This window comes from Acomys minous, assembly GCF_964271855.1.
Source record: "Acomys minous genome assembly, chromosome: 18".
Taxonomy (NCBI): domain Eukaryota; kingdom Metazoa; phylum Chordata; class Mammalia; order Rodentia; family Muridae; genus Acomys; species Acomys minous.
The window spans coordinates 58,387,798-58,411,464 of record NC_140501.1 but is presented as its reverse complement, the minus strand read 5'-3'; the positions used below and the strand labels follow the sequence as shown (position 1 = coordinate 58,411,464).

General features: G+C 48.3%; 1 protein-coding gene across 6 annotated transcripts in view; it reads left to right on the top strand.

Annotated features, from left to right (window-relative positions):
- SPATA13 (spermatogenesis associated 13) overlaps positions 1 to 23,667 on the top strand; it is a 271,150-nt gene that overhangs the window by 209,144 nt on the left and 38,339 nt on the right. For all 6 annotated transcript variants that reach the window (XM_084767572.1, XM_084767573.1, XM_084767575.1 and 3 more), the window contains one exon: positions 1,525 to 1,669. In XM_084767572.1, the coding sequence (XP_084623698.1) occupies positions 1,525 to 1,669 (145 nt within the window). The remainder of the gene's footprint in view (positions 1 to 1,524; positions 1,670 to 23,667) is intronic.

Here is a 23,667-nt window from a genome sequence, read left to right as displayed (position 1 = left end):
TGAAAGCCTGCTAGGGAAAAAAAAAGAGAGAGAGAAATTCTATATTAGGCTTGGGCTGTGTGTTAAAGCTCTTCCTGCCAAGATCAGCACAATATCTCGCTTGTAGCAAACACTCAAAAAAAAAAAAAACAAAAAACAACAACAACAAAAAAAAAACTCTTGCTTAATTCAATTGAGTTGAATTCTTCAAGTAAAATTAAAAGCCCAGTGTGGTGGCACACAACAAGATCCCAGCTCTTGGGAGAGAGGGATGTGTGTGTGTGTGTGTGTGTGTGTGTATGTGTGTGTGCGCGCGTGCATGCGTGTACAGGGGTGGGGGTGGGGGAGGAATTCAAGGCCATTCAGCTACTGGAGGCCCTGTGTGGATAATGAGTCCTTGCCTCCAAAAACAAGCAAAATAACACAAGCAAAAGTGAAGTTAAAGATACTCCAAGACCTTTTAAGAATCTTTTGTTTTAAGGTGGTCCACTTGTTGGGAAATACTTCTCAACTAAACTAAATCCAATTGTAAAATAATCTGAATGCAAGACACAGCCGAGGGATAATCCGAGACACTTAGAACACACTTTTGTTCTGGAAGTCAAGTTAGTATTGTGTCCAGACACGGTGCTTGTGCCTGTAATGCTAAAGCAGAGGCATTGTGGGATTGAGGCCAGCCTGGACTCCAGAATCAGACCCTGATGTACATGCCAAAGCACAGCAGGAGAGAGACAGCTCAGTGGTTAGTTCTTCTGTTCTAGACACCCGTGTGGGGCAGCTTGTATCATCATGTAACTCCAGTATGAGGGGATCAGACACCCTCTTCTGGCTTCTGTAGGCACCCACTCATAGGTTGCATAGACACACAGACACACAGACATGCACACACATACACACATACATACATACATACATACATACATACATATACACACACACATATATATGTATATAATCTTTTTTAATGATTTGTTTTTTTATTTTATGTACATTGGTATTTTGCCTGCATGTATGTCTGTATGAAGGTGTCAGATCCCCTGGGCCTGGAGTTACAGATAGTTGTGAGCTGCCATGTGAGGCCCTCTGGCAGAAGAACAGCCAGTGCTTTTAACTGCTAAGCCATCTCTTCAGCTCTCCTTCCCTCCCCCCCCCCAAATAATTTTTTAAATGAAACGACCATGTCTGTGTGCTGTGGCCTGGCCCTAGCTTCCTTAGATGCTACACCTTCCTAACATAGCTCTGCTGCTGTCTCGGCGTCCTCTCCCTCAGAGGCCTCACTTTCTCTCCCTGTTTCCCTCTGGCATGGTGCTCACAAGTGGGATGAAATGTGACTGAGCCATCTTTGAAGCTGCCTGTTGAAACTTTTTAGCACAGCCTATTGCCACTGAGCCTGGTGCCGCCGCCGCCAGCAGCTGCTGGTAGGCTTTGAAGAAGCCAGTCCACATCTGCCAGTGGCTTCAGGGTGAGAACACAGAAACGTTTTGTGGCTCACAGGAGCTGAGACTTCCTGGCACATTCTCACAGCTTTTTCACTTCCTTTCGCAGCCAGCAGCCAGGCCTCCCGTGCCTGCACACCAGGTCCCACCCTACAAGGCTGTGTCTGCCCGCCTCCGGCCCTTCACCTTTTCCCAGAGCACTCCCATCGGGCTTGACCGCGTGGGGCGCCGGCGGCAGATGAAAGCATCCAATGGTGAGTCTTGGGGCTTCCTCTGTGGCCCAAACCATTTGTCTTGTGCCAGGGAGGTGCCTGAGGCACCAAGGTGATTCTGTACTTTACCCATCTGGATTGTTAGCTGGATTACTCCAGTTTTTATATTTAAACCCCGTTCTTTCATCTCCACACCTAAGTTGCTGCAGAGCCATCCCAATGTGTACTGACTTTGGGTTCGAGACCGAAGGTTCTAGTGTGGAGGGTGGTTTGTGTTTGCCGTTGTTCTGAGGCTGCGGGAGCACCATGCCGGATCGGTCCTAGCTTCTGCTAGCCTCAGGGCTCCCTGGCTAGCCTGAGCAGCCCATCTCCACCTGTACACTCTGCGGCATTCTCCCTGCTGCAAACGTTGTAAGGATAACCAGTCTCACTAAAGTGGGCCCTCGTCCCCAGTGGCCTCGTCTTAACTTGCCACCTACAAAGACTGTGTTCTCATCTAGGTCACAATTAGAGGTCTATAACAAGGATGTCATCATCATTTGGGGGTTGGGGGGGCTGTTCAGATCAATCAGAAGTGCTCCAGTGATAGTATAGATGTCTGTCATGTGCTCAGATACCAACAAAGAGCAGGAATGCATGGAAGATGCTAGGCTCTTAGGAACAGCGTGGGTTTCTGCTCAGCCCCTACATACAGCCAAGTGCCCTGTTTCATGTTTTATGTAATGCCTTTTAATTTTTTTTTTTTTAATTTGGTTTTTCAAGAGAGGGTTTCTCTGTGTTAGCCTTGGCTGTCCTGGACTCGCTTTGTAGACCAGGCTGGCCTCGAACTCACAGTGATCCATCTGCCTCTGCCTCCTGAGTGCTGCAATTAATGGCATGTGCCACCATGCCCGGCTCGTAATGCTTTAAAAAAAAAAATTAAAAACAGAAAGACCTTAGGGTTCTCTGGTTGGAAACAGCAAAACTGACAGACTAGTTTAGGAAAAGAGGGGTACGTGACTAAATACAGCATTTGGTAGAGTGCTTGCCCAGCATTCACAAAGCCCCGAGCTCAGTCCCCGCATGAGTGGTGTGGAGTGGTGTGTGCAGGTAGTCTCAGCAGGAGGGAGGTGGGAGCAGTAGACTCAAGTTTGAGATCTTCCTCAGTTACATAGTCAGTTTGAGGCTAATGTGGGCTATATGAAACATTAAATTTAAAATGGGGGCAGGGGAGGGGGGAAGGAAGCCAGGAAAAAAACACCAACCCAAAACCAAAAACATCAAGCCTTGTGTGGTGGCCCACAGCTTTAAAACCCAACACTTGGGAGGCAGAGGCAGGCCAATTTCTGTTCATTCGGAGGCCAGCTTGGTCTAAAAAGTGAGTCCAGGACAGCCAAGGCTACACAGAGAAACCCTGTCTCAAAAAACAAAACAAAACAAACAAACAAACAAAAAGGGCCAGGTGTGGTAGTGCACGCCTTTAATCCCAGTACTCAGAGGCAGGCAGATCTCTTGAGTTTATGGCCAGCCTGTTCTACAGAGCTAGTTCCAAGATAGCCAGGGGTACACAAAGAAACCCTGTCTAGAAACACCTTTCCCCACCCCCACCAAAAAAGGGAAAAAACTGATCAGGAGGGTGTTGGGTGCTCCCAGAGTGGCTGGGGAACTAGGTGGAATTTCTATGGTGTCAGGAGGGCTCCCAGTAGTCCTGGAACCTCAAGAAGCAGTGTCGCAGAAGGCTGGGCATGGTGCCCGCAGGGGAAGGGAGAAGGCCAGCCTGCCCCGCCCTCCTGTCATGTTTGCAAGAGTCAGACTCCCATGATAGTGGCACTAGCTGTTTGAGCTCAGTGGCCTGGCCACGGCGCAGCTGGTGGGTCTAGTAATCTGCACCCCCTCGCCTCTGCGTTTGTGCAGCTGGTTAGTTCCTGCCGATAGTGTGAGTACAGGAGAAGGGTAGGCCTTGGTCCCAGAACAGCACCCAAATGGTGTCAGGAACAGATTGGTGCCAGAAAAAGTCCTCCCTTGGCTTGGGTCCGCTCTTGCTTTCTCTGTCCCTCTGCAGTGAGCAGTTACTGGGCAGCAGAGAGCAGGGACCAGGATCCGATCCCTTAAAGCTCTGTGAGAGGAGCGTGAGAAGCAGGGCCCTAGTCAACAGGACAGGGCACTATGGGGATGCTCGTGTGTCACCCCACAGTGCTGTACCTACCCCTGATAACATGGAGATACTTCTTTTTCCCTGGAGATCCCCATCAGACACCACTGGGCCTACGCCATCCACGCTGGGAGGTAACTCTAGGGTGCTCTTCTGGTGTTTCTAGCCCTGGCAACACAGTACCATAGTGGACGGTGGCTGGGAGGGATTTGTGAGCCAGTGCACATGCGTTCTCGTCATCACAAAAGGCACTTCTCGCTGCCGTGTCCTCGGGAGCCAGGACACAGGCGGTATGTTTTCACCCTGCATGCCCTCCCCTAACTGTCTGCTGCCTGCCTCTCCCAGCACCCCTAACCCTGTAGGGATCTGTGTCGGACCAAGCCATCCTACTTTATGAGCCGTGCTCTTTCTTCTCTTTTCCTCAAAAGTCGGTTAACCTTTAAAAAAAAAAAAATGTGTGGTGCCTCAACTGTGAGGCAGGGGCTGTTGCAGTAATTTTAGGATACAGCATTTCAAAGACTATACAGATGACTTCTGTATGCAGACTTGCATCTCATGTACTCAGGGTTGACCCACCACAGACTGGAAATACTGAGAAGAACTATATCTTCACTGAACAGACCCTGGCTCCTCTCCCTAGAACACACACCCAGCGCCTTGCATATGCTGCACACCCAGCCTGCCCTTTTCAGGACCTAGTCCCTAGACTAGCTGAGCGAGTGTACGCACGGTATTTTCCCTGTACTAGTATTGCGAGCCGTCTAGAGATGACTTCCAGTATACAGGAAGATCTGTGTGTGTTACGTGCTAAGGTCCTACTGTTTTAAGTAAAGGACCTTGAGCATCCACAGAGGAGCCTGGCATCCAAAGGGCCCCTGGAATACAGAGGGGTTACTATACATTCCACCATTGGAATAGATTCCTGGTGGGATCCCACGAGTCACTAGTAATGCTTGTAAGAAAATGAGGAGAGGCCGTGAAGTATAGGGCCTGGCAGGCAGGCAGGCAGGCAGGCCTGACACTTGAATAGCAACCTGAGTGACTAGGAAGAGGTAAAGAGGTAGTGAGGACCAGCAGCAGATGGCTCCACTGAGGTGACTGAGCTCAGGAAACATGGACAGAAGGGGGCGCTGTGGACAGAGGTCGTGGCTAAACAGGAAACAGTTCATGTTCTGAGGATGTGGGGTTCTGCCTAAGCAGGGAGCCATTGCCAATAGGAAAGTGGTCGGTTCTAGTTTGTGCTTCAGTTAAAAACAACAACAGAGCCGGGTGGGGTAAGACACCCCTTTAATCCCAGCACTTGGGAGGCAGAGGCAGGTGGATCTCTGAGTTTGAGGCCATGCTGGACTATAGAGCAAGTTCCAGGACAGCCAGGATTACACAGAGAAACCCTGTTTTGAAAAAAAAAAAAAAGCAAAAACAACAGCAAATCCTGTGTGTGTGTGTGTGTGTGTGTGTGTGTGTGTGTGTGTGTGTGTGTGCGCGCGCGCGCACGCGTGTGTGTTGAGCATCTGTGGGCACAAACAGGCTATAGGGTGTGTACGGAGGTCGGAGGACAACTTGGTAGGAGTTTGGTCTCTCTTTTTACCACGTGAGTCTCGGGGATCAAACTCAAATCGCCAGGCTTGGCGTCGGGTCCCCGCACCCTCTGAGCCATCTTACCGGTTCCTGGTTCGTGCTTTGGAAGGGAAGGGAAGGGAAAGATGGCCAAGCCTGTGTGGTGGTGCATGTCTGCAGTGCCCGGAAGTTAGCCAGGCTAGCGTGGGCTTCACTGTGATTTCCAGGCCAACCTGAGGCTGTACAGCAAAACCCTAAAAGTGAATAAAGATTAAAGACTGAAACCGGAGAGAGCAAAGGAGAAAAGCAGGGCCTGTGGTTTGGAGTAAGGCAAACAGAGAGAAGATAGAAGGGTACGAAGGCTGCCCTGAATCCTACTGTGTATGCACAGTGGCAGGGACCACAAAGGCCACCCACAGTTCCCACTGGGGTGTCCGTTTCCCTAAAGCAAGAGGAGGCTGAAATGACTAGCTCCGTCCCTGTCTGACTGTGGGTGAGAGCTGGGATGTCCCACAGAAGGACTTCTCCCCTTGGAGAGGAAATTCCGTTTCGACAGAGCAGCGCTGAGCAGGAGGGAAACATTTTGCAAGCGTGCTGTGGAGTAAGAGGGGTAGCTGCTTCTATGTTTACCCGTGGTTTCCGGCTGTGGCTTAGCATCTTCCCCACCCCAGTGACATGAGTCACAGGTTCACAACATGTGCCCCTGCAGGGTATCATGGCAGCCCCTGTGTGTGTCCCTACGCTTCCTAGACAATTGAGTTCCATTGAGGTGGCCCTGCCAGTCACTGGGGAGTTCTCCGTGGCATCTGGGAGATGCTATGGCTGTCTATGAGCTTTTGGTGAAGGCCAGCGAAGGGGCGGAAGTAATCTGTGTCTAGCACAAGTGGCTTTCTCAGTGAGGACAAATCATTGCCTCCTCCTGTTACAAAAATGTTCGTTGTAAACAGCTTTCCACAAGTAGCTGTCTAGCTCCTACAGAGAACCATATCATTAACGGCCGCGAGGACAGGCCCTGCGGTCTCACTCAGGCTGCGCGCCCTTTCGGCAACTATGGTCTGGTGGGTGTTTGCTTTCTTCGTGGGTCCACTGAGCCACCCATCAAGATGAGTAGAGAAGATTATCCTATGTCTGCATGGTGAGCATCGTGCCCACATGATTATTCACACAGCCTCTTCCGAGGTTCACTTTGTAAGCTTTGAGGGTCCTCTGATATGTCAGTCAACCCCTGGCTCCGCATCAAAGCATAGCCCTCTCTATTCAGCCAAGCCATTGGCTCCCCAAGCATACGTGCGTGCAAGCTCAGTCTGTCTTCTCCTACTGAAGGATACTCTGTCCTGGGTGCGGAATGACCAGGTAAAGAGTGGGAGCTTGGTGACAGGATTATGACTCACTTAGTGTAGTATTACCTGCTGGGGGCGGGGGGCAGACGCAGGGCCCTAGATTTCCCTGTCATACTGGCTGACCCACAGATTACATACGCCATTAGCCAAGTGACACCTTAATGGAGGTGCTCGTCAGCATTGTTCCCGGGGACCCCAAGATCAGGGAGGGACAACCAGAGACTTCATGGGTCAGATCAAGGCCTTTCTGCCTGGGGACCGCAACTACCCATTATCCTGCAACAGGTGTTTGCTTCACTTGCATAGCCGATGAGGTCTCCATGGCAACTGAGGCATCTCTGGCCTAGATGGCTCATCAGTCTGTAGCTTATGGGAGCTGCCACCATGCTCACTCACTGGTCCGTGGCTCCTGTTGGACCATTTTCCTACCTCTCTGCCTGCTGAGTTAGGGACCCTTTCTTTCTAAGTGCAAAGAGCTTATATTAGTTTGCTTTCTGATTCCAATGATAAAACAAGCAATGTGTAAAAGTTTACTATGGCTTCCTACTGTTCTGGAGGGAGGAGAGTCCGACCTGACAGATGAGGGGTTGGGGGCGAGCATGGCAGCAAGCAGCAAGCGCGGCAGCAGGAACAGGAAGCCTGGCAGCTCACATCTTCAAACGCAAAGGAGAGCAAATTGGAACAGGGGCACGGCAGTTCTCTCTCAACATGTCCCCTGTATTGTACTTCCTCCACTGAGGCTACACCACCTTTCCGAAACCAACTGGGGACCAAGTCTTCAAATCCATGAGCCCGTGGGCGACAACAACCACTCTCTAGCCACCACATTCCACTCCCCTGGGCCCTGTAGAGCATATAAAATGCAAAATGCATTTAGTCCCATAGTCCTTCAGGATAAACTCATTTAAAAGTCCAAAGTCTCTTTTGGGAGTCAAGGTAATCGCCTCGGTTTTCCGAGACAGGGCCTTTCTGTGCAGCCCTGACTTCCTTTGTAGACCAGGCTGACCTCGAACTCAGAGAGCCACTGCCTCTGCCTCGTAAGTACTGGGATTTAAAGGTGTGAGCCACCACCACCTGACTTCAAGGTAATCTCTTAACTGTGCAGACACCCCATCCCACCCTGACACACACACACACACACACACACACACACACACACACACACACACACACAAATAAAAAAGCAAAGTAGATACTTTCAACATATAATGGTGGCACAGAATATACATTCTATGCTGGTTAGTTTTGTCAGTGTGACACCAACCTAGACTTAGCTGGGAAGAGGGAATTGAGAGGGAATTCAACTGCGGGCAAGTCTGTAGGGTTTCTTGATTAATGGTTAATATAGACCAGCCGCTGTAGACAGTGCAATCCCTGGGCAGGTGGTCCTGCATGGAGGAAGAAAGGAGACTGAGCAGACCACGAGGAGCAAGCCAGCAAGCAGCGTTCCTCATGGCCTCTGTGTCCGGTCCTGCTTACAGGTTTCTTCCACGGCTTCGCTGGGTGATGGACTGAAAGCTGTAAGATGGCGCGAACCCTTTCTCCTTCAAGTTGCTCTTTGTCACGGTGTTTCCTCACAACAATAGAAAGCTTAGGGTTTCTATTTCTACTGAACAAAGATATATTCCCGTTCTGGAAGGGAGGAATGGGGCACAGAGGCAAGTCCTGGACCAAAATAAGACCAAAACCAAGCACAGCAAACCCCAAATCCTATAGCTCCATGTCTGGTGTCAAAGTGCTTGGGATGACTTTGCTGCCTATGACATCCTCCTTTGGGCAGAGTCCACTCCCTTGTGTGCAGCTTTCCTTGGGTGATGTCTCACAGTCTCACATCTCCTGACATCCTGAGGTCTCTACCGCAACCAGGGCTCCACACAATGGCCCTCGCACAGCCTCCTGCCCTCTCACGTAATGTCATGCGGTGACTCCCTGCCATGGGCTGCTGAGCCTGGGTGGTCCCTTCACTCACATTATTCAGGCCTCAAAATCCAGCACCACGTGGGTAGCACTGTCAAGTTTCTCTGTTAGCCTGGGATGGAGCATGGCCCCCTCAAGCCACATTAGCAAAAGCTTTTGTTTATCCTGTTCCTAGAAAGGAACACCTCAGGTCTTTTTCTTTCATAAGTTGGAAGCTTCGGCTGGGTGTAGTCCTACCCTGAGGGTACCTTTCCCTTTATTCCAGAGAGGAGCCTGAAGCCTCTCCATAACAATTACAGCCTCTTTTTTAGCCTGAGCAGTGGTCACACATTAACTTAGCAGTGTTTTTTCTCTCCAGACTATGCATTTTGTATTTCTTTCTGGCTCACTTGCTCTCTTGCCTTGTACACCTGTGCACTCATTATTAGTATTAACTTCTGTGCAGATTATGCATTATGTTGCCCTGAAAAATTTCCCCATCAAATAAATTGGTCCATTACTTTTAAATTTGCCTTCAGGCAAGTTCTTAGAACAAGGGCAGAAAGCAGCCAGATTTGTTGTCAAAATGTCAGTCCTTGCTGCTCTTTGAAGCCTCCTGAGCCAAGTGTCCACGTTCTCTTTGCTCTTGGAGCTCCTATGAGGATGGACCACCTGGCTCTGCCTACAATATTCAACTGCTTTTCTAGTCCAAAGTTACAAAATCTTTCACATCCCCTCCCCACAAGTCAACATGCTCAGCTTCTTCATAATCACCCCTTTCTTGGTACCAACTTCTGTCTTAGTTCTGTCTTCTGTTTCTGGGATAAAATACAGAAGAAAGAGTTTTATTTTGGCTATGGTTCCATCATAGCAAGAAGAGGAGGGGCATGTCAGCCAGCAGCAGGCACGGCAGCAGGAGCATTACCTTCACTAGCAGGCATGGCACAGGGAGTGTGAACAGGAAGTGTGGGAAGGCTGTGAACTCTCAAAGCCCACCCCACAGTGACGTACTTCCTCTAGCAAGACTGCACCACCTCTCTAAACAGCACCACCTTCTTGGAGCTGTGGAAAGGCTGTGAACTCTCAGAGCCCACCCACGGTGATGTACTTCCTCTAGCAAGGCTGTACCACCTTCTTGGGACCAACTAAGTGTGCAAATAACTGAGCCTGTTGGGGACATTTCTCATTCTAACCACCACTGAAATGTTCAGCACACAAACTAGCAAAGTTCTGAAATGACTCCCAGCTTGATGAGTCCACGGATTGAATACAGGTACTACCCAGAGAGACGCAACTGGTTTAATCAAAGTTATGTTCATTGATAGACTGCTGATGCTAGTTTTAAACTCTTGCCTTATTTGGGATATTTACTGCCTCTACATCCCTTCTCCACCCCAATCCCTTCCAACACCCCAATACTAGGTGTGAGAGAAAGAAGGTTAGTAGGGAGACAGGGCATAGACCACTTTACTTCTTCAAGGTCTTTAGGATCAATTGAAGCTTCTCTCTTCCTGTAGCTACGTACATACATGCATACATACATACATACATACATACATACATACAATAAAGATTGAATTAAAACAAACAAAAAAGATCCATGAGTCATTAGTTTCGTTAGCTGGGGCAATGACTGTATCAGCTATTTGGGGGGCAGCAGGACTGTATCAGCCCCTGGGGGCGGGGGTGGGGATGGGGGACGGGCTGGACCATCTAAGTGAGTTTTGAGGAAGAATTAGCAGAAAGCATCTAGGTAAGGCTTCCCTTTAGGAGACGACTTGGAGAGAGAAGGCAGCAGAGTGTGAGGGGCAAAAGTTGATTAGGAAGCTTGTTTACAGCCCTGCAGTTATTTAAGGTTGTGTGTGTGAAATGTGTGAATATACATGCTGTGTGTGTGTGTGTGTGTGTGTGTGTGTGTGTGTGTGTGTGTGTGTGTACACAAGAGCTCAAGAGTCCTTATAAGCTTGCTGGCCAGCCAGCCCCAGGGACCTGCCAGCATCTACCTCTCTCGGTCCTGAGCTTACAGCCATGTCGCTTTATGCTTGATAAGAAATAGTTGACATAAAATTCAAGAAAATATTGGTAACCACTCAGCCTCTATGAGTGGAGTGCCCAAGGAAGAGTTAGCTTATTTCTTCCCCCTGGTGGGGTGCTGTGAACTTCTGCAGAAGCAGAGCCGCCCATGCTCAGCGGTGGAGCACGTCGTGCTCCGGGTGTGGGAAGCCCCGGGCTTTCTCTCAGCCACCGAAGACAAGAACTGACAGCTACAGTTTTCTTAAGATCCAGAGATGTGAACGTTTGTTACTGGTAGGCATTCTTCTGCCGACTAAATGAACCAATTCAAGCCAAATTAAAGGATTAAAGTCAGGTTTATTGGGAGCAGCTCGTGGCTGGGTTCACTGGTCCCAAGGAATGGGGGCCAGGGAAGTCACTATGCTGACAGGGAGACAGAGAAGGGGGGCAAGAAAGGAAGAAAGACAGAGTATGCACATGTGGGGTGGGGTGGGCTGTGGGGAGCGATGAAAATGTCTGAATTATATAGTGAAGAGCCTCTTGGGAAGAGGAAGCCCAGCCCATGGGCTGGAAAGTTCAGGTAAGGACTGAGGGATGCTGGGAGAATCTGGTGGCCAGGTGTGTTGCTATGTTAAACATGCACCTCAGCTGCTGGTCCCGAGTCTGTTCTGTTTTGTCCTGCTGCCCTTGTGAGACATGGTCTTGTTTGAACCGCCCCCCGCCTTTCTCTCTCTCTCGCTCTGAAAGGAAGATCTGTGCCTTCTTACTAAAGTGGTCTCTCTTCTCATGCCTTTGCCACTGTGTGCTGTGATCTCTCTAGCTCTGCTCCCTACCCTCTTATCTGTTTAGAAACCAGCCTTATCTCTTGGTAGCCCACACTATGTGTGAAGGAAGGCCACGTGGGCAGTCCTGAGGACCGCCTTTCTAGAGCATGGGTGTGGTGTTGGCAATAACAGGGTCAGGGTGATGAATCACAGCAGCACTTACTAGTGTCTTTAGAAAGTCCATCGGTAAAAATGCCGAGGCCAGCTGGGTGTGGTAGTGCATGCCTGTAATTGCGGCACCCAGGAGGCTAAGTCAGGAAGTTTATGCAGTTTAAGGCCAGCATGGGCCAAACAGTGAAACTGCTCTCTCTAGAATTCTGGGGATGGGTCCCAAGGCCTTGAGCATGCTGACTAGGCCAAGTCTTTGCCACCAACCTACATTCCCAAATGGTTCTTTCTTTCTTTCCTTATTTATTTATTTTTAAGTTTGAGTGTCTCCTTAAGCTTTTTAGACTAGCCTTGAACTCAGTCTGTGTCTTGGGCAGGCCTTAAACTTAACATCATCTTGCCTCAGAGTCTTACTTGCTAAGATACAGGGCTGTGCTACTGTGCCTGGCCTTCACAGCCCTCTTACTTTCAGCACACACACACACACACACACACACACACACACACACACACACCATGTAGTATTTATATTTCTGAGTCTGACTTGTCTATAAAGTTTACCAAAAGTCATATCTGATACTTTCTTTAAAAATTCTTATTTCAGTTTGCTAAGATAAACCATGATTATCTTAACTGTCTTAGCATTTAAACTCTTGGTGGAATTTTTATGGACCATAAACAAAAAGATATTGCATGCCCATGCACTGATGTCAGTAGGTGTGGATGGAGCGCCTTCAGGAAACTGTACTCAGGACTAGGGTTGGCCAGTTAGTTGGTAGAGTGTTTGTCACACTAAGTATGAGGACCTGAATTCAGATTCCTAGCATCCATGTAAAACTCAGGTCCGGGCGGCTCAAGCCTGTAACTGAAGTACAGAGAGGCAGAGACAAGAAGAATCCTGGTGTAATAATTAAAAATCGGATGCCATGCAACCTATATGAATGTGGATATATTTATTTGGGGATGAGGAGAGGGGAGAAGAGTTAGGTCCTAAGTGGGCCATGGAGGGAGAGAGGCAGAGGGGAAAGACTGTGGGTGCGGGTGGGGATGGGGGTGACACGGAGACTACCATCATTCCAAGTTAGAAAAGAGAATCAAATGAACCCAGGCTAGATTCCTAGTGTCCCAGGCTGACTCAGAGGAGGTTTCCTCACAAGATGCAGCATCTCTAGCTGCGTTGCCATAACCCAGAGTCGTCACCATACACATGGAAGCAACTGCAGTCTCACTGGACCCCTGCCCGGCCCCGTGCCCGGGATCCAACCCAGTGCCTTGTATATCTCAGGCTGGTGACTCTACCACTGAGCCACACCCAGCCCTTCCAACTGCGGTCCTTCCAAGGCATGATACAGATAAGGAAGAACTTCGTCTAAGAAGGACACCTGGGTAAGATCACAGCTGTCCTTCCTTACCTGTGTGACCCACGTTTACTTAAAGAACAAATCTCAGATAAAAAATATTTGGAAGGAAAATTGTGGGCAGATTGAAGATAGACGTTTTCCTTATCAGCACTCGGCAAGCAAAGCCGTGTAGCACCCTTTTACACCGTGTTTACGCTGTTTTGGGTGTTGCAAGTCAGCTAGATTAAATGATTAAGTGACTAAAATGATTAAAATGTGGGAAAGGATGTGTATAGACTCTGTCTTAGGGATTTGAGCATCCCAGGGGCCTGGAAATCAGCCCAAGGGAGATGTACAGGAAGCTGGCCAACTGTCTGTGATGCACACCAGCCCAGCCAATGACTGGTGTGAAGGGCGGGTCTTTGAAAGGCTGCTCTGAATGCCTTGTTTGGTTGTTAAGGAAGAAATGACGTGAAGGTGCAGGGCGCAGGGGACACACACACACACACACACACACACACACACACACACACACACACACACACACACACACACACACACACACACCACTCATACAGGCTTGTGGTCCTAGTACTGGGAAGACCAAAGCTAAGAGAGCAGGACTTTGAGACTAGTCTGTGTTATATGGGGGCCCATTTCAAACAAACTGTGAAAGTACTACAGATGGACTGAAATTGGTCACTGTTTTACGGTGGCCTACAAAAACAGTGCAAAGCTAGAACGAAGCAGGAGGATAAGATGTACATTCTTTTTTCTATTGTTTTTTTTGTTTGGTTTAAAGTTTTGAGGCAGCATCTCACTCTAGAGTCCAGCTAGCCTGGAACTCACCAATGTGGGCCAGGCTGGCCTGAGACTCAGGGCAGCCTTCTAGCTTCTGAGCGCTGGAATTACAGCTATGTAGCAAACATTTCTCAATGGTTTAAAAAGAGATCTTCAGCATATGACATACTACCTTTTGCTTTAAGAAGAACCCGAGAGAACTGTTTTTTAAATTTCTTTTCTTCATGATTTTCTTTTGGTTTTGTGCAGGTGTGTGTCGCCAGTGTTGGCTGCTTTGTGGGTTCTTTTTTCTTCCACCCTTCTTCACCCCTTTTCTTCCATCCTTTCAATCCCGCCCCCAACACTAGATAAGAGAGAAAAAAGGGTAAAGAGGAAAGGAAAGAGATCCCTGAATAAAGTCAGCTCGGAAAGGCGGTGATGGTATCTTTGTACTACTTCCTGCTGATTAGGACATCTAGTGTCCTTGGGCAAGTCAGGATATCTAATTTCTTCTTCTTGTTTCTTCTTTGCTCATGACTACTTAACAAACTGAGACCAACAGCAACCAACAACCACCCCCCCCCCCCCGCATCAGGGATCCAGCATTTATATACCTTATGAAAAGTCCCCAGAACTCCAAATGTCACACAATTGCAGAAACTATCTATAGCTGGCTAAATCGCACCCCCGCAGAGCATGAGGCAGATCATAGTCAGCTGCTGCAATGAGAAGGAAATGGAAGGGAGGGGATAACAATCGAGATGTAATCTGAATAAATTATTTAAATAAAAAAAATGTAAAAAGAAAGGTCAAAAACAAAACATAACAAAAATGAACTGGGCGTGGTAGCACACGCCTATAATCCCAGCACTCGGGAGGCAGAGGCAGGCGGATCATTGTGAGTTTGAGGCCAGCCTGGTCTACAAAGCGAGTCCAGGACAACCAGGGCTACACAGAGAGACCCAGAACAACAACAGTAACCAAACAATGAAACATATTCTTATTAAGAAACCAAAACCCCAAAATTCTCACTACAGGGGTGTGTGTGTGTGTGTGTGTGTGTGTGTGTGTGTGTGTGTGTGTACATGATTGCAGGTCCCCAAGGAGGACAAAGGCATCGTGCCCTCTTAGAACTGAAGTTGTAGGCAGTAATTCTGAGCCTTGGGACATAGATGCTGAGCATCAAAGTCCAGTCCTGCATGAACATTACATGCTCGTAACCACCTAGGTGTCTCTCCAGCCTTTGAGGACTGGTTTGAAGAAACTTTCTGCCCTAAAAAAAAAAAAAAAAAAAAAAAAAAAAGCCAGTGCTCCTACCACAGAAACAAATTGCTGCTTCCAAACAATTGACACAGCAGTTTCCCCAATATTACCTACTTGGAAAAACTTGCCAGGAGTGTTTGCTGGGGCAGGAAGATGATCAGAAGAGGGTCGTGGGGAGCTCCCGTGCCATCTTTCCGTGGGCCCTGTGGATGGGTCTGTAGTTCCTAACATCTGCAAACCGGTCGAGGCTGAGGCCAGCATCTTCAGTCTGGTTTGGAGCCCCCTCCCAAGCTGCAGGGAGCAGAGACCTTGGGGTGCCCAGCAGGGAAGTGTGGGCTTAGCCTTGTAGGAGCTTGGGGAGAGTGGGAGATGAAAGTCACCCAATTAGTAGGCACTTAGGGGATCTGAAGACACCTAACATTCCCTTTGGGGGCTCTGCTGGGCCTGCTGCAGCCTGCTGCTGCCCCCCTGTCCTGCCTCTCCCTGGTCCACCTCCCCTCCCCCTTCCTACCTGGCCCTATCCCAGTGTGGCTGCTATGCAACTGCCCAGTGCCTTTTTTGCTTGCATCATCTGTTACTACACAGATTTAAGCTTGTCTTAGCTAAATACGAAAATGCACCAGGCCTTTCTCTGTGTTTAAGGGCCAATAGTTTAATATTTCAATTGTGTAAACAGAGAGACCTTTCCAGATTTTCTCCTTCTTCTTCTTTTGTTTTTTTTTGTTTTGTTTTGGTTTTGGTTTTGGTTTTGGTTTGTTTTTGTTTTTGTTTTGTTTTTCAAGACAGGGTTTCTCTGTGTATCCTTGGCTGTTCTGGACTCTCTTTGTAGACCAGGCTGACCTCAAACTCACAGCGATCCACCTGTCGCTGTCTCCTGAATGCTGGGATTAAAGGCGTGTGCCATCACCGCCCAGACAGATTTTCTCATTTCATGGTGAAATGCACACTTAACTCAGAAGTACAAAGATATATGAACATAATTATTTTCTTTTCCCTTATTGGGAGCTGACACTAATTTTAAGAACACCTTGGTGTTGGTTCAAGTGTCTGGGCTTCTTTGTTGAGACAGAGTCTTACGATGTTACCATGGCTGCCCTGGAACTGACAGAGATGTACCTGTCTTGTGGAGCATGGTCCTTGGCACTGGTTCCGTGTTTTTTGTTTTTGTTTTGTTTAGTTTTTATGATCAGTTGTTAACTTTAGACTTTCAGGACCTGCTGTCTGACCTGTTGTGAGGCCCCTGTCAGTGTCATCTCTGGAAGTACCCTGGCTGCTCCAAGCCTTTCTGAGTCACTCTCTTTTGTGATGCTTTCTGTAGCTGTGCAGGAACGCCAAGGCATACTCAAGGGGCCTGGGACAGTGGCCAGGCTAGGCCCAAGCCTTTGATTTAGTTTGTTTTTCCTTCTGTCCTATTTGGGTTTCATTTTCTTCCCTTCTCTCTTGTTTGTTTATAAGTTAGATTTTTAAATGTGCTGCGGCATCAAAGAAACTTCTATTTTTAAAAAAATGGGGGCGTTGTGGTACACATGTAAGCTAGCTCTTGGGAAGCAAATTCAGGAAGATCAAGGATTCAGGGGTACCCTTGGCTACAGAGCTATACTGGCCAGTGTAAGACCCTGCCTCAAGAACAAACGAAGAAGGTACTGAGACCACAAGCTAATCCACTAGCCTGCCTCTAGGTTGCTTAGCAACCTCTAACATCATCACCTGCTTCCCTCAGATGTGTGCCAGATGCACTTCAGCTGCACACCAGATATAAAGGACCAACCTGTCACTGTGTTCTCTCTCTGCTTTGGTTTCTCTCCTTCCTTGTCTGGGGCGTCCCCCCCCCTTTATATAATAAATCTCTTCCTACTAGATCTGTTGTGTGGCCTCAATATTTATCATTATTATAACAGATACATTGTATACATGTATGAAATTATCAAAGAATAATAAAAAATTAATTAGCTAAACAAATAAATAAAAGCCAGGCATGATGGCTTCTGTCTGCAATTTCAGCACTTGGGAGATTTTTATCTGTGGTTCAGCACTTGAGACTGGAATATTGTAAGGAGGTCAAATTGATCTGGGCTACAGGGTGAGTTCCAGGCCAACTCCAGTGACAATATAAGACCCTGAGCAAAAACAACAAAACAAAACAAACCAGGCCTGGGGAGATGGCTAAGTGGGTAAAGAGCTTGCTAAGGAAATACGAGGACTGGAGTTCAAAGTCCCAGAACCAGTGTAACGCTTGGGAGAGGGATGGGGGCGGCTCCTACAGGAAGATGGTGGGACTTCCGACAGGAAGACAGGAAGTGGGGCAGGAGAGTCCCTGGAAGCTTATGGGTCAGCTAACGTGGCCAACACAGAAAACAAGCGAGTCTGTCACAAAACAAGGTGGGAGGTGAGAATCGACATCCAGAGTTCCCCCTGACCTCAGCCCACATTGGTACTTTGTCATGTACACCGAGCGTGTGTGTGTGTGTGTGTGTGTGTGTGTGTGTGTGTGTGTGTGTGTAGAGAGAGAGAGAGAGACAGAGAGACAGAGAGAGACATAGACATTGGCACTTTAAAAAGTCACAGGAACTTCCTGTTTTGGGTTTATTTATCAGAGTATTCTGTCACTACTATAAGTGAGACCTGTCTCCTAAGTAGTGTTCTAGCTTGGTTTTCACTGGCATGATAAAGACCACTAAAAGCAACTTGAGGAGGAAAAGATTTATTTGACTTTCATAGCCCTGATCAGAAATCAGAGTGTTTAAAAAAGAAAGAAGGAAAGAAAGAAAGAAAGAAAGAAAGAAAGAAAGAAAAGAAACCAGAGTGTTGAGTTTAGTTTTTGTTTTGAAGAGGACACAAGGCTGGGTGGGTAGGGAAAAGGGCAGGGTCTGGAAGTAGTTGGGAGAGGGAGAGACTATGATCCAAACCACAGTGACATCTCAAAGAGCTTCCATCAGAATGAGAAGAGGAAGACGGGTTCTGTACTGAGAAACCAGAACCGGGGATCATAACCAGCGCATCCTGGTGTGGGTTGGACCAGGGAGCTCGTGCACAGGAAGAGCCCAGACCTTTGCCATCACAATGAAGTGAAACAGCTGCGCCTTCCCAGCTTGCAGCTGAACCGACTTCATGTGGTGCAAATCTGTGTGGCTCAGCTGTCTGCCTCGCTCCAGGAGGCGGGAGGGCAAGCAGCTTCGATCGCTCCTGGTGGGAGGACCTGAGTTTAACTACTAGCCCTGAGGCTTTGGCAGGGGCCAGGGTTTAGAGGCCATTGTAAACCTGAGATTCAGCTACCCGGAAGCAAAGAGGGAGGGGCTGGGCAGCCAGGAACTGCTCTGAGGTTTAAGCTGGAGTGAGGTGGCCAGCTCTGCATCTCAGGGCCTTCCCAGGCTAGATTGTGGAGCCGGAAGTGTCTCTTGCCTAATTAGGTTGCCACGTGGCTCAGAAGTAGGAAAAGTGGCAGTAGGACTGGGAAAGCGAAGAGAATAGAAGCCTAGAGAAGTGTCCGGATGCTGCAGGCAAGGGAAGAGTCCTGATGGCATCAACGCGCCAGGGCGACTGATGGGAAACAGGTTCCCAGCCCCGTGGGTGGAACTGCAGCCCTCAGCTCAGTCTTCGCTGGGCCCCAGATGACTAGGTTCTGTTGTGGGGGAGTTGGGCCGAGGCTAATGGTAAAGACTTCCTGGCCCAGAGGTGGGTGTGGTGGGGTTAGGAGGTCAGGAAAAGAAATCCACAGAGAGAAAATGGTAGGGATGAGGAGAGGGAGGCGCAGGAGCTTGGAGGAGCTCCTTGGTGCCATGGGGTTGAGCGCAGGCCCCAGTGGTTTGTGCCTGTAGTTTCCAGGTTCTCAAAAGACCAAGGCAGGAAGGTTTCTGGAACCCGGGAGTTAAAGACCATCCTGTGCACCACAGGAAGGTGCGTTTCAAGGGAAGGGTAAAATGTGGAAAACTGGTCAGGATGAATAACTGCAGCTCTGTGGCTCAGGGCCAGGAGGAGCTTGGTGACTTCGATTAAAAGGAGCCTTCTGCTTTGGCATCATGCGGGACCTTTGCCCCAGAAGGCTGGAGAGGGGCCAGAATGTTACCGTTGCCTTAGTTGATAGATTTTGCTGATCCCTTGTGAGACTTCTCTCATCTTATAGATGAAAATATCCTGTAAGTGCCAAGAATCAATTTGTAATGATTAAAAAAAAAATATTATAGCCCCCGTGGGACAGCATCTGAAAGCTCATTAGCACGCATGTGCTGATGTTCCCCCCCTCGCTAAATGGCTTTGGTGCAAGAAACAACTAGTGCGCCTCAGGAAGTCCATCCCTGAGAAGCCTGTGGCTCCGCTAAGGAGGGCTGGCCCAGGATGCCCACGTTCCACACCCAGCACCACAGAGCGGTGAGAGGTGGTCCTTGGTGTGGGATTATGATGTAATCTCCTGAAATCACGAGACTTCATCTCCTGGTCTGTAGTTCTATAGGATGCTCATATACTGATTAGCCGTTTTAGAGACGGGTCCGCTCCAGAGTTTTGCCCAGTATTCATTTTGTTTATTTGATATTTTTTGTTTGTTGAATTGTATAAATTAAAAAATAATATACTTTAGATATTAGCCCAGCTCCCCTTCTTCCCCTGAAAGTTAAGGAGTTTATTCAAGTGAAAGAATTTATTCATAGGTTTTTGTTGCTTGTGTCGGGGTTTTATTTGATTTTCCAGTTCAATAAATTCGAGAAGGTACAGAAACATTTCTTTGCAAAGTTGAGAGAGAGAGAGAGAGAGAGAGAGAGAGAGAGAGAGAGAGTGTGTGTGTGTGTGTGTGTGTGTGTGTGTGTTGCTGAGGATCACACACTGGCTCCTGGGCATGCTAAGCAAAGCACTCTGCTGCTGTGTTAATCCTCTTCCTTCTGCAGAGTCCTGTGGCCCTGGTGGTCCACTTCTATAATCCAGGCACTCAGGAGGCTTCTGAGGCAGGAGGATCAGGAGTTCAAGGTCAGCCTGGCCTACCTAGCAAGACCTTCTAAAACACAAAGTTAAACTTTTAGTAAAAGCCTTTGGAATGGTTTTTATTACATTTATGTCTATATTTTGCGTGTGTGTGCTACAGCATTCATGTGGAGGTCAGAGGACACCGCAGGGCATGGTTTTCTCTTTCTTTCTTTCTACCTTGTGGGTCTGAGGAATCAAACTGAGGACATCAGCCTTGGTGGCCAGCACCCTTGCCATCTTACAGGCCCTTGAAATGGTTGGTCAAAACTATGATCATTTTCCTTACCTTTGCCATAGTGTTGCGTTTGTGTGTGTGTGTGTGTGTGTGTGTGTGTGTGTGTGTGTCCAATATTCTGTTTCTAATATTTTAGAAGTAACAGATTTATATATTGATAGCTTGCTTTAAAACAGGCCACATATTTCTGGTTTTTTTTTCCTTTGGTACAATTAACAGGCTAAGGCGATGTGATCAGGGAGGAGGGGAGAATTGTGCAGCTGGTCTAGCAGCATTCTGAGATAAACACTATTGGAGTGGTTTTTCTGGCAAACAGACTTTTGGGTCAGAAAGCCAACACAGGCTCCCACCCTTCCATTGAGACCAGCTGACCATGGCCTATCTCAGAGTCTTGAAATCACAGGCTGGACCAACACGCGAGCCAGAGAGACACCTAAGGACCCGTCCCGTGGAACGGATACCGGAAGGCTCACTCTTTTGTCCCTTTAACCTTTTTTCCTTCTTGTGTAAGCTAGTTGGGTTGTATAATAAAGTTTAATTGTTAAAAAACAGAGCCAACATCTGGCACCCAACGTGGGGCCCGAACCCACGACCCTGTAAGGGAGACTTGAATTAATCTCTGACTCAGAGCTGGAAAATGGGCCCTGTCCAGTGTAACTATAGTGATCCATTAGGGGGCATCTCACGAGGACATGAGCCATGAGCTCTTCAGTCATTTATTTGACCACACAGACAAGTTGTGCATTCTGGACAAGCTATTATCTACCGAGTGGCTTAGAGCTCTGGGTAGGATACCCAGCTATAGCTCAAGCTAATTTAAAACATACACATTCAGGTTAGTAGGGGAAATCTTTACTGAATCTTTTCCATTGATTCTTGTGACCCTCATAATTGCCCACGGAGTACCTAAGATTTTATTATCCTGGGCTGGAGAGATGGCTCAGCCTGCTGTTCCAAAGGTCCTGAGTTCAATTCCCAGCAACCACATGGAGGCTCACAACCATCTATAATGTGATCTGGTGCCCTCTTCTGCAGATAAAGCACTCATATACAATAAGTAAATAAATAGATTTTTAAAAATTATCATCCTGATGCTCCACTCAGCATTTTATTAGGATGTAGGTGGGGAAGGGGGGGAGAGGCAGTGTCCAGTGTTCAGGAGTGCGCGTCTTATATGTGTGAGCAGGTTCAGGTAAGTGTAGGACCTTTAGTGACTTTGGCAGGGTGCGTGACTGTAGTCTCAGTGTGCCAGAGTTTGGAACTGGCCTGCACTGGAAAATCATTGCCTGGCATGGCTTCCACTCCCCACCCCACCCCCCACAGTCCTTTTGGTTTGATCTTTATTATTGTTATTATTCAGGGTATGTCTGCATCTGTTTTTTGTTTTTTGTAATTTTATTTTTCATGAGTATTCACTGTAATGAAGCAGCATTCATGAGCAGCTAAGAGGAGAATCTGTGGGATTTGGGTCTCTTCTACCACATGGGTCCTAGGGATCAAACTGGGGTTGTTAACAGGCCTTGTGGTACATGACTGCACAGTGAGCCATCATGCCAGCCCCATTTGCTGTTTTGAGACAGAGTCTCACTGTGTATAGCCCAGGATGGCCTTGAAGTTGCCCTCCTGTCTCCATCTCCCAAGTCTTGGGGTTACATCATGCCCTGTTATGCCCAGCCTGCTGGGGTTACAGCATGCCCTGCTAAGCTCAGCTGGGGTTAACAGTGTGCTGCTCTATGCCCACCCTGCTGGGGTTAAAGTATGTCCCTGCTATGCCCAGCCTGCTGGGGTAACAGCATGCCCTCTATGCCTAGCCTTCTGGGGTTATAGCATGCCCTCTAAGGCCACCCTGCTGGGGTACAGCGTGCTCTCTATGCCCACCCTGCTGGGGTAGCAGCATGCCCCTTATTCCCACCCAGCTGGGGTTACAGCATGCCCTCTGTGCCCACCCAGCTGGAGTTACAGCATGCCCCTTTATGCCCACCCTGCTGGGGTTACCGCGTGCCCTGCTATGCCCAGCCTGTTCCTGTATTTTCTTTATACTGTTTTTCAAAAGTTTTCTTTGAATGAAGAGTCTGAGCCAGACAAAGTAGTTCACACCTGTAATCCCAGACTTTCGAACACTGCGGCAGGAGAACTGCCAACAGTTCACAGCTAGCCCAGGCTACAGAATAAATCCGTGTCATAAGAGGGATAGGAAAGGAAATAATGAAATCCAGTCTCAGTGGCTTAACACCTGAAGAAGGTGACAGTCACTGAGCTGTAAGGAATGCTGGTTAAGGCTGCAGTGACCCCAGCCTTATTACGTGTAGCGGTCACATGTCCTGTCCCATCATCCCTTTCCTGGCCTGCATTATACTGCATACCAAGGGATTACGGTATTGGCTGTGCTCCTTTGCAAAATAGGGTGAATCCATTTACTCGTCTGTAGGCACATCCTTGTTGTTAGTGCTTTGCTGGCTGCTAAGACTGGGCAGCGGAATGCCATCCCCAGCCCTGCTGTGAGATAGTGTGGATTCCACAGAGTCCGAGGAATTCAGAAATTGTGCTTCCTTTCAAAGGAAGGATTAGGAACAGCCCATTACTGCCTGTGGCCTGCTGCCTCCAGGCTGAGATCACATGAGCTCCAGTAGCCACTCTCCAGCTGGTTATTTCATGGCTTAGCATTGCCTATAATCAAGGGTTTAAAAAAAGGAACAGTGCTTTCTGTCTCTGCCTCAGAAAAACATGATGCAGAGTTCAACTTTTTTTTTAAATAAGGTACAGGGTCTTGCTATGTATGTAAACCAAACTGGCCTTGAACTCTCAATCCTCCTGCATCAGCCTCCCCGGTGCTGGGCTTACAAGTATGTACCGCCAGGTAAAGCAGTCTCCATTTTGTGACTTGTGCTTGTTCCAGTCTTTGTAAAGTACAATCAGGAAAAAAAAAAAAACCTTCTCAGAAGACTATGTTTCTCAAGTTTCAGAAAGTGGCTTTTAAAGAAGAAAGAATATGCTGAGTGTGGTGGCGCACGCCTTTAATCCCAGCACTCGGGAGGCAGAGGCAGGCGGACCTCTGTGAGTTCGAGGCCAGCCTGGTCTACAAAGTGAGGTCAGGACAGCCAGGGCTACAGAGAAACCCTGTCTCAAAAAACAAAACAAAACAAAAGGTAAGAGAGACTATTAAACACCCAGGAGAAGAACAAGAGATGTAAACACCTGGTCCATACGCCCTCTCACACACATGTGCGCGCACACACATGAACAGGTGCCAGCCCTCAGGAACTGGAGGCCTGAGTGTGCCCTGAGGCTCTGCCCAGCTGTCCTGCTGAAGAAGTTAGGAGTAATGCTGCCACTCAAACCAGATCACACAGGGGTGGTGCTTTAACCAGCTGGCGGGATACTGAAGTCAAGATAAAGACATGGGGTGAAGTGTATCCTTCGCCTCTAACTTGATTGAGGCAGTCCTCCTGCCCCACACGCCTCTAGCACTGGGGTTATAGGAGAGAACCACTTTAAGACAAGCAACCTCTCTAAAATGTTAGTCTCCCTTATTTATTTCGGATGCGTGTTGTGCGTGTTACCGCAGCAGGTGTGTGACCACCAGAGGCCATCTTGGAGGAG